General features: G+C 39.5%; 1 protein-coding gene across 1 annotated transcript in view; it reads left to right on the top strand.

Annotated features, from left to right (window-relative positions):
* MAGI2 (membrane associated guanylate kinase, WW and PDZ domain containing 2) overlaps nt 1-17,060 on the top strand; it is a 1,552,529-nt gene that overhangs the window by 991,349 nt on the left and 544,120 nt on the right. The window contains exon 5 of the mRNA XM_013004634.2: nt 2,809-3,019. Coding sequence (XP_012860088.2) covers nt 2,809-3,019 — 211 coding nt within the window. The remainder of the gene's footprint in view (nt 1-2,808; nt 3,020-17,060) is intronic.

Here is a 17,060-nt window from a genome sequence, read left to right as displayed (position 1 = left end):
GCCAGGCACTGAATCTTACCTCTGTTCTCTTGGATTCTGCGCCAGGTCCAGGCCTTTAATATCAAAGTAAAACTATTTTTTTCTAAATCGATGAACACAAATCAGCTAACCTACCATGTGCAAACATTTTTAACATCCATATTATAAGACCCATTCTCCTTTTAGGACATTGAGGAAAATGAAGGTATGTTGATAAAAGCACTTTAAGAACTGAAAAGAACTTTTAAGTTCCAGTAAAAAAAAAAAAGATAATTGTCAATAATAATGATAACTATCATTTATGTAACTGTTATCTTATTGATGGGCATTAGGAACAGTTTTAGGCTTTTGTTACTAGGCCCAGTGCTATAATGAACATTTTTGTATCGATGGTCTTCTGCATCGATGCCTTTGTGTCTAGAGGGCACATTTTCAAAGTGGGATTATTGGGACACACTGTATGTGTATTTTCATTTTAATAGCTATTGACATCATCTGCTCCTAAATTATTGTTGCATTTCATATTTCTCGGATAGCTGCCATGTCCCTGTCTTCTCTCTCAGGGTCGGCCTCTGAATCTTACAAGTGCTCTCCTTCCAATTCTGGGATTAATACATGAGCTCTAAGGAAGCGTTTCTCCTCACCATGGAGACCCTCAGGCAGGCCAATAGGTTGTCAACTCTTGGTGACTCTCCAAGGCTCCCACTAGAGCCGGCTTTGAGTGCTGGACGACCTCCGTGCCACAGGCAGCCCTGGCAGCACTGTTTGCTAAATATTTTCCCTCCTTCATTTCCCCACTCTGACCACCCAGGGGCTAAGCACTAGGTCCACTGAGCTGGAAATGTTCCTCTCTGTCTAAGCTAAAAGTCGTACCAAGTCTTCTCTCCTTCTGGGCCTCTTTGGCCATTTCTAGGGTTTTCTCCGTACCATCACCACCTCACCCCTCAGACCATGATCACAAAGTAGTGGAGCTAGGAACCTACAAGAAAAAGGCAGTTTCTGAAGTCTGGCCATAGGACCTCTACATCTCTCTCCCAGCCGCCGACTTCCTTCCTAAATCTTTCGCTGCATTATATCTTTCTTACGTGCCCTCAAAATATCGCTGTTTTCTGCATGGTGCCTGCTCTACTCTTTCCTAAGGAAACAAGAATCCTTAATAACAAAAACATTAAATAGAAAGGAAGGGGAACTAATTAGTCAGAGACAATATACATTAGGAGATATGCTTTTTCTAATGTGCCCATTATTCAACTAAGCTGACAGACCTCCACCAAAATGCATGCCCAATAACACTTCCCATGAAGGGGTTCTAGGATGAGTTTGGGGACCCACTCTCCGGCCATGCCTTCAAGGAAACCTATGTTTTTCTCTCTTGCCTTTATCCTAAAAGTTTTGAATGTGCTATAAGGTTTTTAAAAATATTTTCCTTCTCTTTCAAGAATTTTTCTGTAACATATATTATAACCCCAGAAACATAATCATCCTCTATGGACATGAAAATATACTATGCAAGATTCATTTCTTTACCTTCTTTTCTATTTTGAGATCCCTGCTTGGACTCAACCTCATGATATGGTGAGAATGATTCCTCCGATGACTTTAGGGAGGGTGCATGCGCTGTAAACATTCAGAACGGCTGCACATTCAAAGGGGCATCTGTTGCTAATTCGTAAATGGCATCTTGGTAACATTAGGTTAGTGGGTTGCAGTACGTTTACTCTGAAGCTATGGATCTGGCGCCTTTGAGCTGCCAGGGTGAGAGATGAACTGCTGGGGGCGCTTCTGTCCTCTTTGCTTTTGAAACGCTTATCATTGTTTTGTTTATTTGTTAGTGCAGACTCTGGTAAGGTTACTTTATAACATTAAAGTTTAGAATTTTGCAACTAGATGACTCAAATGATCACTCTCTTTCATTAATCTGACCTCAGATTCAGAAAATCCTTCCCGCTTGCCGGTTCAGATGTTTCCTCATTTTAGGTAAACTTCCTTCGATTACATGTATTGTCATTTCTGTCTCCGTTCACTCATTTTCTGTTCATTCTAATATGCCTTCTACGTACGTTCTCAGGGCTCCTGCATCTGCTCTCCAGCCTGTCATCTGTGATCCTAAAAGGTGTCTCTTTTATTTTGATCTACGTGTTAGTTTCTCTTGCTTCTGTAACAAATTCACCACGATCTAGAGGCTTAGAGGAGCATAAGTCTGTCATCTTTTAGTTCGATAGGTTCGAAGTCTGACACGGCCCCCGTGCTAAAATCAAAGGTTGGCTGGAAGCTCTGGAGGAAAACTCATTTTTCTGCCTTTCCCAACTTTTAGGGGACAGAAGGTCCCCTTCTCGGTCCTTCCAGCCAGCAGTGTTGCCTCACACCCACCATCCCTCCCACCACCGGCTGTTTCTGGCCCCTCCCACTGTTTAGGACATTGTGATCCAGCAAAGCCACCTGACCGTCCAGTATCATCTCTCCATCTCAAAATCCTTGAGTCAGTCACTTGAGCAAAAACCCCTTTTGCACCTGTCAAGTACCAACCACAGGCTCCAAGTATCGGAACATGGGCATCCTTGGTGATGTTTTGTGACACCGGCCTTTCATGTCTTCCCCCAAATACCTAATTGAGTAATAAGCAAGAATTAGTGTAAAGGTAGACAAGAAAGATGGATGAAAAGACCACTTGAATAGGCCTAATAATAATTTCCAGGGCTGTTTCCAATGATGCTTTTCCAAAAGTAGTTCTTATTAGCCTTCATGTATTCCCTGACCCAGCACACTCTACATTCATTCTGGAATGCCTGTGCCTGGAGACACTAACCACATGCTCCTGTGCTCTTTCAGAATCCAGTGAAAATGAAGAGAAGAGTGCAGGTGCCTCAGGGGAGACACCCTCCCAGCCTTATCCTGCACCAGTGTACAGTCACCCCGAGGAGCTGAAGGAGCAGACGGATGATGCAAAGCCAACGAAACCTGAAGAAAGTGATGAATCTGACCCTTTGCCTGATAACTGGGAAATGGCCTACACAGAAAAGGGCGAAGTCTACTTCATTGAGTGAGTTTCTACACTTAACATTGGCACCAAAGAATCATTGGTTATATGTGTGTGTGTGTGTGTATACATATATATAATGAATAGAATAAGATGCATAATGTGTATTTATATAATGTAGCAAATACATATACAGTAATTGTTTTCTAAAGCAAACACTGAATTTTATCACATCTGGCATTAGCTATGTTCTTCATGAGAGGAAATGAGATGGTGCCATAATTCTAATTCAGGCTTCTAGAATATAGTGATAAGTCAAGGACTGGATTAGACAGTGTCACCCAAAATCTATACAATCGTGACTTAGAAAGCAATTTGCATAATGCTATTATTAAATTAGAAATATTCTAGATACCACGAGAAAACTTTTACTCAAATACCTCATGGAGTTCAGAATTGATATGAACCATAATTTAAGTCATAGTGCCAGAATTGCCCACCATTGTGCTTGTGTTGTAATAGGACACAGCTGTTTAGAGCAAATTATTTACTTGTCACACAAAAAAATAGTTTAAACATTTGACCCTAAGGTTAGGAGTCAATAAAATATTTTGTATAGTTCCTTTTTATTTATACTGGATTTCAATATTTTTGTTTATCATATTTATAACTAGCTAAGAAGTGCGAATCCTGAATTCCGCATTATATCTTTCTTTCCTTTTTATATCTTTTATTCAAATTCAGAATTTTCATGTGTTAACAACAAAGTCCAGTTTTACTTATCTTGGCAAGGAATAGAGCAACTTTATTTTAAAAAAAGAAATCCAAGATTCCAGACTTCAGTTCAAAATTAAATTTACTTCAGTTAAAATGTTCAAAAGAAAGAATTAAAACTCGGTGCATTATAAATGATCAATAGCTTTTATTCCTTCAACATTGTGCAGGCATCAAAGAGAAAAATAATAAAAGTGAAAGTTTTCAGTGCTGACAATGGGTGAAATATATGTAAACTCTGATTATTCAGAAAAAATATTAAAACTGGATACACTTTGCCAACATAGAGTGATTTATGACTTAGAGCTCCATGGGCAAAACTCAGTTGTGAAATTGAAATGTTACCACATACCAACAAGTAATTCTCACGTGAAGCTGGAAACATTGCTACATGTGGCCCAGGGAATACATAATTACTTGGTGCTCTGCTTGACTCCCACATGGATGAGAAATTGAGTCGTTTGCTGAAAATGAATACGAGCGTTCCACTTATGGCATACCTTCCAAATTAAACGGAAAAAAAAGAATAACAATTTCTTGAATTGTTTCTTATAGTTATTTTTGGTATCCCAGAGAGGATAATGCACATCCATTAAATACAAAAGAGAAATTCAAATAGAAATTTGAAAAGTATGACCAAATGACAATCTCCGGGTACTAATAACACAAGTTTGATATTGATACACACAAGATAGAATCACGGCAAGTCAGAAGTCAAATATAAATCCCTGGCTGTCAAGGTCTGTGCTGCCGCTGCTGCTGCTGTTGTAAGCGTCCATGAGCCAGCTTTGACTTGTAGCAATGCTGGACTCGATGGAACAAAGCATTGTCCAGTCCCGACCAGCCTCCCAATTGTTCCTGTGGTTGAGCTCATGTTTGTAGACATTGTTTCAGTTCATCTGTTGAGTCTTCCAAGTATGATTTCCTGTTCCGTGGGCTGGGTTCTTCAGTTAGCATGTCCCAAGTACATGAGAGACAGTTTCCACATCCCACCCTCCTTTCTAAGGAAGATTCTTTCCTCCAGAACAGATTTCTTTGCTCGTCAGCAGCCCCTGGCGCTCTCCATAGGTTTCACTGCCTAAGCAAGTGCCTGGCGTTCACATTGCACATGCAGCAATCGAAAATACCACGAGTAAGGTCTTGCACAGCCCACACCTCAAAGTGCTATACTTTAAAGAGCAGCAGCAGATTTGCCTCATGTAAGGTGTGGTTGGGTTACTCGACTACTGCTTTCATGAGCACTGATTATGGATCCAAGTCAAACAAAATCTTTGGTAAAGTCAAACTTTCTTCTATTTATCATGATGCCTGTTGGTCAAGTGGGAGGACTTCTGTTTCCTTACCATAGTGATGCTTGTAGTTATTGATTTCATCAGTAAGTGCTTCAAATATTCCTCCCTTGCAGCAAGCAAGGTGGTGTGATCTGCACAGCACAGGTTGTTCCTGAGCCTTCCTCCAATTCTAATGCCGTGTTCTTCTTCATAGGATCCAGCTTCTTGAATTATCATATTTGCTCACCATACAGACTAAGTATGGTGCAAGGATATAACTCTGATGGACCCTTTGTAATCTTAATTAATATTCTCTATTTTCTCTCTTTGGGCTCTAATAGCCATTGCTACACAGAACTCAAAGACAAAATTCATGATTAAAGAGTTTAATGTTCTTCCTAATTTTAATAGAAAACAAATTGTAATGCCAGTGAAAAAGGCTGCAGGTTGAGTTGTTTATTGGGACATGTGAGAAAGTTCTTCCAGACTGGCTAATAAATGCTCAGAGGGCCATACCCCTCCATTATAAGCCTCAGCCTGAGAACTTTCAGCTCAAGCTCCATGGATCAGCATAACTAGCCTGAAGAATTGAGTGCCCAGAGGCAGCTTGCTCCAGTAAGCTTCAGCCCAAGTAGCTCAACTCCACTTCCATGGGTCAGCAAGCCCAGTCGCCCTACTTAAGTGCCTAGAGCCACCTTACTCCACTCTACTTGCTCCGTGGTTTGGAAAGTCCCACCACTCTGTTCCATGTTTTGGCTCCTGGTTCTGCTACCGCTCCTAATGTTGAAGGTATGTTATCTGGATCCAGGAGATTTACTGCACAGAGATCTAGTGTCCGGAGGACTTGCTCTCTTTTGGCTCTTGCTGGTAATGAGATCCTCCTCCTGCTTCTTAGAGGGCTCATTTTGTACACAGCAGGATGGTATTCCAGGGAATCCTGTTGGTAATTAATTACTCATAGGTGAATCCCATTAATATCTTCCCCTACCTTCTTAACAGACCCCAGAGGGAAAGTTTGGGCACTAGAAATTTTGGCTAGAGGAGCCAGATTAAATAATACACTGCCTCTGCACATCTCTTTCCTAATTGAAAACCATGCCCTCTTTTCTCATTGGAAAACTGAGTGCCTCCTGCTCCATGTACAGATCCCACATAAACACAATTAAATATCCGGAAATTCCCCTTCTTCACAATATTGTCTCTAGTTTGTTGTAGTCCACATTGTCGAATGCTTTTTATAATCAACAAAGCACAAACATCCTGGCATTCTCTGCCTCCAGCTAAGAATCACGTTATGCCGGTAACGCTCCATCTTCTCCAAGTCCTCTTCTGACTGGGCCGTGAGTTTCCAGAGCACCAGGTGGATGTTCTGCTGTACCGTCTTTACATTTTCTTCAGCACAATCTTACTTGCATATTATATGAATGACATTGTTTGACAATTTCCACATTCTTGTGGATTGATTTTTTTTTTTTTGGAAAGGGTGCAAATATGGATCTCTTCAAGTAGGCTGGCTAGGTAAATGTTATCCAAATTTCTTTTCCAATGCAATACATTGCTTCAGGGTATATAGTGACCAATTATTAATATTGGTCAATTAATTATTGTCACTCAGAAGAATAAGTCTGATTTAAACACTTTTAATATGTAATACCGAGGCATGGGGCATTTAAAAATAATTTTTAAAGAGACAGATGATGAAAGTGAAAACTGCCTCCAATAACAAAATTATCAAAACATCCTTACGTTGTGATTGTAAAATAAACTTTCTTCTCAGAACCATGTCAGGTTGGATGGTGAACAAAATGGATTTTGAAAGACAGGACATGACCCTGGTATATAAGATTATATAGTTCTGTCTGGGCTAGAGAGAATCTATCAAAAACTATAACTTTAATACTCTAATTCTTCAACCAGTGCCAGCATCAAATATTCTTAATTTTTTCCCTCCATTTAATTGGCATATTTGTAAAAACAGGCCAATAAAAGAGTAGAAAACTTGGAAATCACCAAAAATGATATGGAACATATAAAAATCAACATCCTGGGCACAAGAGAACTGAAATGGATTGGTATTGGCCATTTTGAACCCCACCAGCATATGATCTACTCTATCAGGAATTATAAATTTAAGAGGAATGGGTACACCTTCATATCCCAAAACGCACGTGTGTGCAAGCTTGAAGTGACAGGATAATAAACCATATATCTGTAAGGAGAATAGTTAACGTCAACTAACTAAGTACAACTGTTATTCAAATGATGTTCCAGACACGAAGCCCAGTGATGAAGAAACTGAAGTAATGAAGAGCAAGTTCTTCGGCCAGGACACATCAATAATGACTGGTCCTGGTATCACGAAGTCTGGAGACAAAGAAGACCCAGTAGCTGTACAATCTGGCTCTGGTGATATAGAAGTGAAGCTGGAGACTGCATGATAGAATTTTGCAAGGCTGGCAACTTCCTCATTAAAAATATCCTTTTGAAAGAACATAAATGATGCTTTTAGATTTTAGACACACAAATTCAAGTTGAAGCTGAGAAAAATTAAAAGACGTTCACAAGAGCCAAAGTACATTTTGAATTTCAAGACCCTCTCAATAAAAGAGCAGATGCACTGCTAACCCCAGAACAGATGTGCTGACGGCAAGGACGTCAAATGAGAAGAAAGCAAAGGTTATCCAAAAGACAGGAAAACAAAGAAAGAGCAAAGTGGATGTCTCTCAAACTTGCTCTTAACCACAGAAACATGGCTAAAATGAGTGGGAGAAACTATGAAGTAATAAAGCTGAACAGCAAATTGAAGTGATCTGCTTCAGAAGACAAAGTAGAAATTATAGCAACATGGGCAAATACCTGGAGTTTGAAAACCAAAGTGAAGAATGTGCTCAATTTATCTCAAGCTGAAGGAATTACCAAAAGAAAAGTCAAGCCTCGAGTTGCAATATTGAAAGATTTTCTGGAGGGAATGCTAAATTTTGCAGGAACTATCTAAAGAAGATTAAAGAAATGCAGACTCATTGTACCAACAACTGATTGACATTCAAACATTCCAGGTACAGAATTTCAAGAGATCCATGTAGAAGAAAATGTATGGAAACTGATTGTGGTAGCATGTGTACAATTCTGCTGGATGTGATTGAACTATGGAATGATTTGATATATGTATTAATCCCAATTAATAAAAAGAAAAAGAAATGCAAGGCAGATTCAGAAGAGATTGAGGAATGAAGGGTTTCATGGCTGATGTCAGAAGACTAATAACTGAAAGCAGAGAATAGCAACAAAAAAGATATATAATTTCAATAATTAAAATTAAGAACTGATGGTATTAAGGAAAAAGTTCAAACTGCACTGAAGGTATTAGCAAAAAAAAAAAATCAGGCTCCAAGAATTTATATAATAGCAATTGAAACGTTTCCAAAAACAAATGCAACACTGAAGCACTCACTAGTCTATGGCAAGAAATTTGGAAGGCAGCTACCTAGTCAACCCTACTGCCAAGAGCTATATTTTCACTCACACCAAATAAAGGTGACCCACTCGATTACAGAGAGCATTTTTGTTGTTAGTTGTCCTTGAACTGCCTTTAATTCATGATGATCTTATTTATGTATAACAAAACATTTTTTAAATTTCATATTCAGAATCAATAGTAACTTTGAATCCATTGTTGCACCTATTGCTAGATGAGTAGTGCCTTTGAAATGGAAGCAGAGGGAGTGTTTGGCTTGCTTTTGTAATCATGTTCTTAATCCTGGGAGGACAGGTAGCTTTAGGCATCTACATAAATTGAGTTGAAAAGGGATGCAAAGTCGGAGAAAATTTTGTATGTGGCAGGTAAGCTTATGCGAGGGATTTATTCAGCAGTTGAAGAAAATACAGAAAGATTGAAGTGAGGTTAACAGCAACAAAACGTACACATCTGGCACACATTCAATAGGAAAGACTGGCTAGCTGACATTCCTCCACAGAATGAAGGCAGCCCCCTGCCCCACATTATCCCCTGGACCAGTTTGGACTTCCTGTTTCTTTCTCTTAAAAAGATTACCTTTCAGACGCCACTGAGCAGAGAGTGGAGCACTGTCCAGCCTCACAGGTGCTTCGGTTTCCTGTCTTTACTTTCCTGTCACTCTGCATCCCATTCCCCTTAGATTTCTCTCGGTATTTTCCTGTCCGTTTTCACTCTTCATTTTGGAATGGACCCAGTTTCCTTAACTTCACTTGACAGAATCGAATTTTCAACTCATCTGTGAGTTCCTTTGCCATTGACATCACAGGAAATAAGCACTAAGCCTTTAGCACCTTGGCGAGGGAAAGGGAGTGGTGTTAACAAGCCCAGGGACAAAGGAACATGAGTGATTGATGTCCAGGAGGGTGTAGGAAACCTGGTGGGATTGATCAAGGGCAATGCAACCAAGAGGAATTACTGAAACCCAAATGAGGCTGAGCATGACAGTGGGACAAGAGCAAAGTAAAAGGAAATAGAGGAAAGAACTAGAGGTAAAGGGCATTTATAAAGGTCTAAATACAGTCATGTACATATGTAAATATATTTATATATGATGATTGGGAGCTAGATCTATGTGCATATATTTATAGGTTTAGTATTAAAGTAGCAGATAGACATTGGGCCTCCACTCAAGTACTCCCTCAATGCAAGAACATGCTGTTCTATTAAACTGGCATTCCATGATGCTCACCTTCCTGGCACGATCACTGAAGACAAATGGGTGCATAAGCAAATGTGGTGAAGGAAGCTGACGGTGCCTGGCTATCAAACGATATAGTGTCTGGGGTCTTAAAGGCTTGAAGATAAACAAGTAGCCATCTAGCTCAGAAGCAACGAATTCCATATGGAAGAAGCACACCAGCCTGTGTGATCACAAAGTTTCAATGGGATCAGGTATCAGACATCAAAGAACCAAAAACCATGTCATTGTGAATGAGGGTAGTGTGGAGTGGAGACCCAAAGCCCATCTGTCGGCCACTGGACATCCCCTTACAGAAAGGTCGTGGGGAGGAGAGGAGCCAGGGTGCAGGATAGTAACGATGAAACATATAACTTTTCTCTACTTCTTTAATGCTTCCTGTCCCCCACTATCATGATCCCAATTCTACCGTATAAATCCGGCTAGATCAGAGGATGTACACTGGTGCATATAGGAACTGGAAACACAGGGAATCCAGGACAGATGATCCCTTCAGGACCAATAATGAAAGTAGCGATACCAGGAAGGGAAGGGGAAGGTGGGGTAGAAAGGGGTAATTGATCACAAGGATCTACATATAACCCCCTCCCTGGGTGACTGACAACAGAAAAGTAGGTGAAGGGGGACATCGGACAATGTAAGACATGACAAAATAATAATAACTTATAAATTATCAAGGATTCATGGGGTGGGGGTGTGGCGGGAGAGGAAAAGAATGAGGAGCTGATACCAAGGACTCTAGTAGAAACCAAATGTTTTGAGAATGATGATGGCAACAAATGTACAAATGTGCTTGGCACCATGGATGGATGTATGGATTGTGATAAAAGCTTATAGCCCCCATGAAATGATTGAAAAGAAGCCCGGTCTGGCGCTGTGTGGAGGGAGCATGGTTGAGCTTTCAGGTTCACGTCCGCCTCAAGCAAAGAGGACGAGAGAAAGAGAAGGAGCAGCACCAGAGGAGCGTGAACCAGGGAAAGGAGCCAGAGGAGAAACCAGAGAGACGGGAGATTGTGGGGTCCGGCGATCTGTGAAAACTGACCTCTGACAGCACACTGTGCAATTCATGGAAGTCTCTCGGACACAGCCCTCTCACCAGATTCTCCTTCTTGTGAAATCAAGATTGTGATAACCCAGAAATTGAGCGACACAAAAGACTCTGTAGCTCAGTGTATAAAATTAAAATATGAATTCTAAATAAAAGAGGGGAACTTTACCTACGCTTAAATGTTGGCTTTAAACACGCATATGCGTATTTAGATGCGTACATCTAGAACAAAGAGAGTTTTGATTTAAGTTAACAGCTCCATTTATTTATTTTGAATATAATGATCTTATAAGATATTACTGATTTATTTGGTACCACAAAATAGGTTAGATGTTTCAGTCCTTTAGAAGTTATGCATTTAACAGAACAGGAGTTTTTCTTGTTGTTTAGTTTTTATTGTTTTTCTCACTGGTGATTACAAGAACAAGCTGTTTTCCCACACTTTCAGAGCTAATTTCTTTGATGAATGATAAAAGCAGATTCCTTTTATCATTTACAATGATATTTAATGAGATAAGGTGACTATCTGAGGTAGCATTTTAAACAGCATATTTTTAAAATGTAAGTGAGTGGGCTTTTCCAAACATGCTTTAAAGTTTAAATGATGCCTTATTTTTAACAATTTAAAAATACCCCTCGAAAGCAGACTGTTGTTTAAAGCCTGTAGTTTCCTTGACTCACAACATCATCCTCAGTAATTTTATCCTTCACTGTAGACAACATATTCAAATTGGGAACAGTAGTTACCGTATATTTAGTGACTGCTTCTTTCGGGCAGTGTTCTTACAGTGTTGTCTTCGAGGTGTAGGCCAGTAGATTCTGACATACAATGATCCAATGAGACAGAGTACAACTGCCTTTTCAGGTTTCTAAACTGTGGTGCTATGGGTTAGGTGGTGTAATGGATTACAAATTGGGCTACTGATCACAAGATCCACAGTTTGAAACCACCAGAGGGGGAAAGATGAGACTTTCGGACCCCGTGAAGAGTTACACTCCCAGAAACTCAGAGGGCTGTTCTACTCTGCCCTGTAGGGCCAAGATGAGACAGAATCCACTCAATTGTGGTGAGTTGGTTTTTTTTTTAGTTTGAGTTGCTCGGGAGAAAGATGAGACTGTCTCTAGAAATATGTTCAGTCTCAGAAACCCCATACAGGGTCAATAAGAGTAAAAATTAATTCCAAGGGAGTGTGTTTGACTTGATTTTAGAGTAGCACATCTAGAGATCTTTTCTCCTGCTAAATAGTTAAGCAGATTTGAACCAACAACGTTCTTATTAACCTCAGAATGCCTCACCATCCTTGCCTTAACAATTGTAGCCAGGTAAATCTTCGTTTTGTTCTCAATTTGACAACGATGTTGACAACTGTGGACAGCTACAGTGTTGCAATTAGGTTGCTGTGGGTCGAAACTGACTGGTTACACCTAACCACAACAATCACATGGACAACAGTGCGAGTGCAAATACATTGGCAGGGCCCTCAGATGGATTAAGCATCCTAGTGAATTTCCTCCGACCGTTGATGAGGGCTGTGCATTGGAAAGTAGATTACGGCAAACAGCTTAAAATGCAACATAGTATTATTTATGTTCCCTTTTGAGACACATTTTCGTTTTCTTCTAGTTTCTATTAAATTCTCTTTTCTCTTGGAGTGAAGTTTTTCGGGGTTTTATTTTTTATTGTTGCGGGTTTAGGTGTGATTTTATATGAAAGCCGCCCATAGGTGAGTCTGTGGAGACAGTAACTAGATTAATAGTTCATTAATTTTGGGTGTAGTGGAGAGCTAATAATAATAGGCATAAACACGAAGAAAATCTTCTACAATTGATTGTGGTGATGATTACATAACTGTTTAATTTATTTAAGTCATTGAATTATATGGTACATGAATTATATGTCAATAAAACTTGTTAACAAAAATAGATAGCCTTGAAGCCTGCCAAGGTCAGGTGACTCTGCAGTAGTGCTGCTGTGAGTCAGAATCAACTCAATGACATTGGCTTTACTTTAGGAGTTATATTTTAATATAACCAAAAACATAAATCTGCTTCACACTTACATGGACTATATCATGGCTCCAGGGTCAATTCACTGTGATGCCTTCTTTTCTGCATCTGACACAGTAGCAACTATGAAGCGCTTGTAATAGTCTCACTTTGTAGATTACATTCGAAGTCACCCGTGGACAAATCAACATTCCCGAGGCCAGACAACTCTGTCACCCTACTCAACCATTATCATTATCCTATGCTACCTCCGATATATAAACAAACACGGATTGAAAAAATAAAGTTTTACATTACAAATAGTATTTGTTTTTTAAGTTCTTGGCCAGACAGTCCTGCTTGCAGAGGTTAAATGATCCACAAAGAAGAGGTGCCACCGGGTTAATCTGGATTGACATGCCCGGGAATCCCATTAAATTACTTCTTTGTTGGGAGTCAGTTGAGTTGGTGACATAAAAGACACTGCTATTGGTTTGCTGCAAAACAAAACGACAACAAGAACCTATTTGTTTACAAGCATTTTCCTGACTGGCGGTAAGCACTTGGGTCATCTCAAATCATAGCTTTTCAATAGATTTGTAAAGGCTGACTTTTGAAACTAATCGTCTCCTCCGTGAACAACACCGTGGCTGTCCATGGTTTTCACAACTCTTTGTCAATGTCGAAGGCACTTTTGAATTCTAAACAAAATACAATTAATCTGTTTGTCTATACGTTTTACTACTACTGTATCTGCTTCAAATAAAATCAATTGCCGCTTCCAACCTGTTTTGGAATTTTTATGTATTGACTAGAAGACAAAAGACCTAGGAAATTTGTTAGAGAGAAAGGTAAATCAGGTTTCTGGCATTCAGCAATACCAGCAAAACGCATTCTCATTCTAGCCAAGAATTCAGCATGCCTCTGCCAGCCAAGCAAGTCCATTGAGGCTTTCTTTCTGTGATTGTATTACAAAAGCAGTGGATCTATGGAATACTGTTTTTTCTCCATGTGAGTGTGTGTGTGTATGTGTGTGTTTCCCTGTGTAGAAGCTCAAGGTTTCTGTACAATACCCAGACAGAAAGCAAGTATTTGGCAGGAAAACAGTAGATAACAAACACTCCCAAATAACCAAAACAATATTTCTAATAAACCCACCCATTGCCTTTGGTTCAGTTCCGACTCAGAAACTCTTTAAGGCAGTGGTTCTCAACCTTCTTGATGCCGCCACTCTTTCATACAGTTCCTCATGTTGTGGTGACCCCCCAACTATAACATTATTTTCATTGCTACTTCATCACTGTAATTTTGCTACTGTTATGAATTGGGCGACCCCTGTGAAAGAGTCGTTGGACCCCCAGGTTAAGAAACTGCTTCTCTAAGGTGATCATTTAGAACCGAGTCCCTATGGTTCCCCAAGACAGTTAATCTCTGTGGAAGCTGACTGCTTCCACGTTTTCTGGCTGAGCGGCTGCTAGATTATGATCTATGAACTTGACAATGAACAAGCCCTCACTTGGCCTGCTGCTCCACCAGGGCTCAGTTCTTCTAGAATAGCTTTCTTTCTAAGTGCACGAACCGTAGGATGAAAATGTTCTACCGTTCTCCATGAAATGATGCACCTCCCTGCCAGTGAGTCCATTTTCACTCTCAGCCACTAGGTGTTAGGAGACCTGCCTCTGAGTTTCTCAGGTTGTAACGCTTTGTGGGCGTGGAAAGCCTCTTCCTCCTAGGGGACAGCTGCTGGGTTCACAGGACTTACCTGGTGGTTAACAACCCAAGTATAACGTCCTATATCACTAGAGCTCCTTTCTGTATTTTGGTGTTTGGTGAAAATTTTAGGAATATTTTTTAGGGAAAAAATACTATAAAATTATTGACAATAGCTTTTTATATGGACTATGTATGTGTAAATAGAAAAACATTATTGGTTAACAAAATGAGGGGTTAACTAAAGGCTTGAATGGAAAAAGTGATCATTGTTAATCCGCAACTAGATGTATCTAATCATTGTTGTTAATGGACCTCCCCTGTGGAAGAATAAGGTAGCGAGAACAGACAGGTTTGAGGAAATGACTTAACCATTCTGGGGGTTTTATTGACAGCTATATAAAATCTTATCAATTCACATAGCTTTAAGTATTAATGTTTATTTTAAATAACATAAAATATACTCAACAATCTTTGTGTTACAGTCTTTAAGCTGTTTGACTACTACAACTGAAAACTTCATATTGTGTTGCTCAGTGGGCTCTAAAATATTTACTTATTTTAACCTACAGATATTTCCTAGAGTCACACGTCATTGACTTAACTCTACTTTTATTCTTCTGAGATAGTATTTTCAAGAAAGAAACACAGCTTAGCTCTAAGTCACAAATTTAGCTTCAGAATTGGCTTTTTAGGATGTTCAAAACTCAATACGTTGACTATTTCTTTAAGTCTGTTACAGTTTTCAGAGAAAAAGAGCAAAGAAAACAGGTGTGTTCATTCCTTTAATAATTTCCAATTGATGAAAAGTATTAAAATCAATTAATAAACGGAATGAAGGATAGGATAGAGTACTACATTATAGGTAAGAAACATTCAAATTTTGCTCCCAATAAATAATCCATCCATGGAGGGAGTTTTTATTAACCTAACCTTTTTAGTGTAACTTCTAAGAGCTATTATTTATATGTAGATTGTGAAAATCAGGTTTTCACATTTTTTTATTTAGGAAAAAATGCTCACATTTGAATCCAGAAAATCCTATGGTGTGAACTTCTCGTAACACACAGGCACTCACCATGAGTTAAAAGTAATTCATTGGCAAATGGTTTTGCTATTTCTCATTTTGTAGGTTAAGCTCTCAGATTCTGAACCACAGGAAAAGGATCTGAACACAAATCCTTTACTACCATCTGAGAGAGGGACATAGACTCAGTATAGAAAGCAAAATTACGCCCCTAGATTCAGATCATAAGAAAGCGTGGACTTGGAAATGAACCCTATCAGAGTTTGATGTTAGCCTGCAGTTGTACCTCAGATGATTTATCCATCCCCTCTCCACCTTTGTTCCTCTGTCTATAAAACGGAAGTACTGATATTGACCTATAGGACCGAGGAGCCCTGGTGGTGCAGTGGTTAAGTGTTGGGGTGATAACTGCAAGGTCAGCAGTTCGATACCACGAGCCACTCTGAAGAAAAACAGGTATTTCTACTCCCGTAAAGAAGAGAGACAGACTTCACAGTTTGGGAAATTCACTGGGCAGTTCTACTCTGTCCTACAGGTTCCCTAGAAGTTAGAATCGACTAGATGGCAGTGAGTTTGCGTTTACCTTTAAACCACAAGACTCTAAGCATGAAATGCGGGGATGTGTGTGGAAATTCCTAGTGCAGTCTTGGCATAGTAGACATTCAAGAAATGCTATGAGAAAGTGAGAACCACTTTGCAAACCTGTGTCACCATATCAGTAGTGCTGTGTGTGTGTGTGTGTGTGTGTGTGTGTCTACAAAGTTCTTTGTGGCATGAGTGTTCAGAAAGTGTTATTAACTAACTTAACGGCCTTTGTCAGTTGGCAAAGATTAAGCTTGCAAAAGGATCAGAGATTTATTATTCATTGCAAAGTAGCCTTCCCCGTGTCTTCAAAGACATTCCGATGTGAATTTGAACTAGGATTGCAGAATTGAATGAAATTTCACTTCTGGTTCAGTCTTACTGTCGATGGACTCGGTCTGCAACTTAACATCAGAGAAGAATCTCGGGTAAACCCTTCTTAAGGTTTCATCCAGATATTTTACATGATAAAGAATGAATTCAAGGAGTGACTGACCATTTAGTCTCTAACGTTTCGTAATCTTCACATAAATATGTCCACACAAATACATAGTGTTTTGTTATGATCCAAAGCACCTAGAAAATATTTTTCATTCCTCGACCAGAATATAAGTCATTTCTTTGCAAGGTCAGCATTTTAAAATTCTTTTCTTTTCTTCAAAATGCGAGGATAAAACACAGAGTCAAGTACCCCAGGATTTATCACTTTGGGATAGTCCTGACCTCCAACCAAGGGCTCCAAGCCTTCTTGAAATATGATTATAAAACCTTAGCATCTTATTTCCCTGTTGTTTGTCACCTACAGAAGTTGGATGAAGAAAACCAACACTTTCATACGCATCTGCAGAGCTATCAAAGCGACAGAAAATCAATTTCCTCTCATTTGAAAAAAGGTGGTGGGCAGACTGTGAGAAGAATCCCTCAGTGGGTCCATTAGGTATAAAGTTCCCTGCCCAACTTTTAATTCTATTTTCAAGTGGGATTGTCAAGGTTA

The sequence above is a fragment of the Echinops telfairi genome, unplaced genomic scaffold (assembly GCF_000313985.2).
Source record: "Echinops telfairi isolate 266 unplaced genomic scaffold, ASM31398v2 ScPeMD7_23;HRSCAF=83, whole genome shotgun sequence".
In the NCBI taxonomy this organism is placed as follows: Eukaryota; Metazoa; Chordata; class Mammalia; order Afrosoricida; family Tenrecidae; genus Echinops; species Echinops telfairi.
The sequence above is the reverse complement of the archived record's forward strand: the minus strand, read 5'-3'. Positions and strand labels throughout refer to the sequence as shown.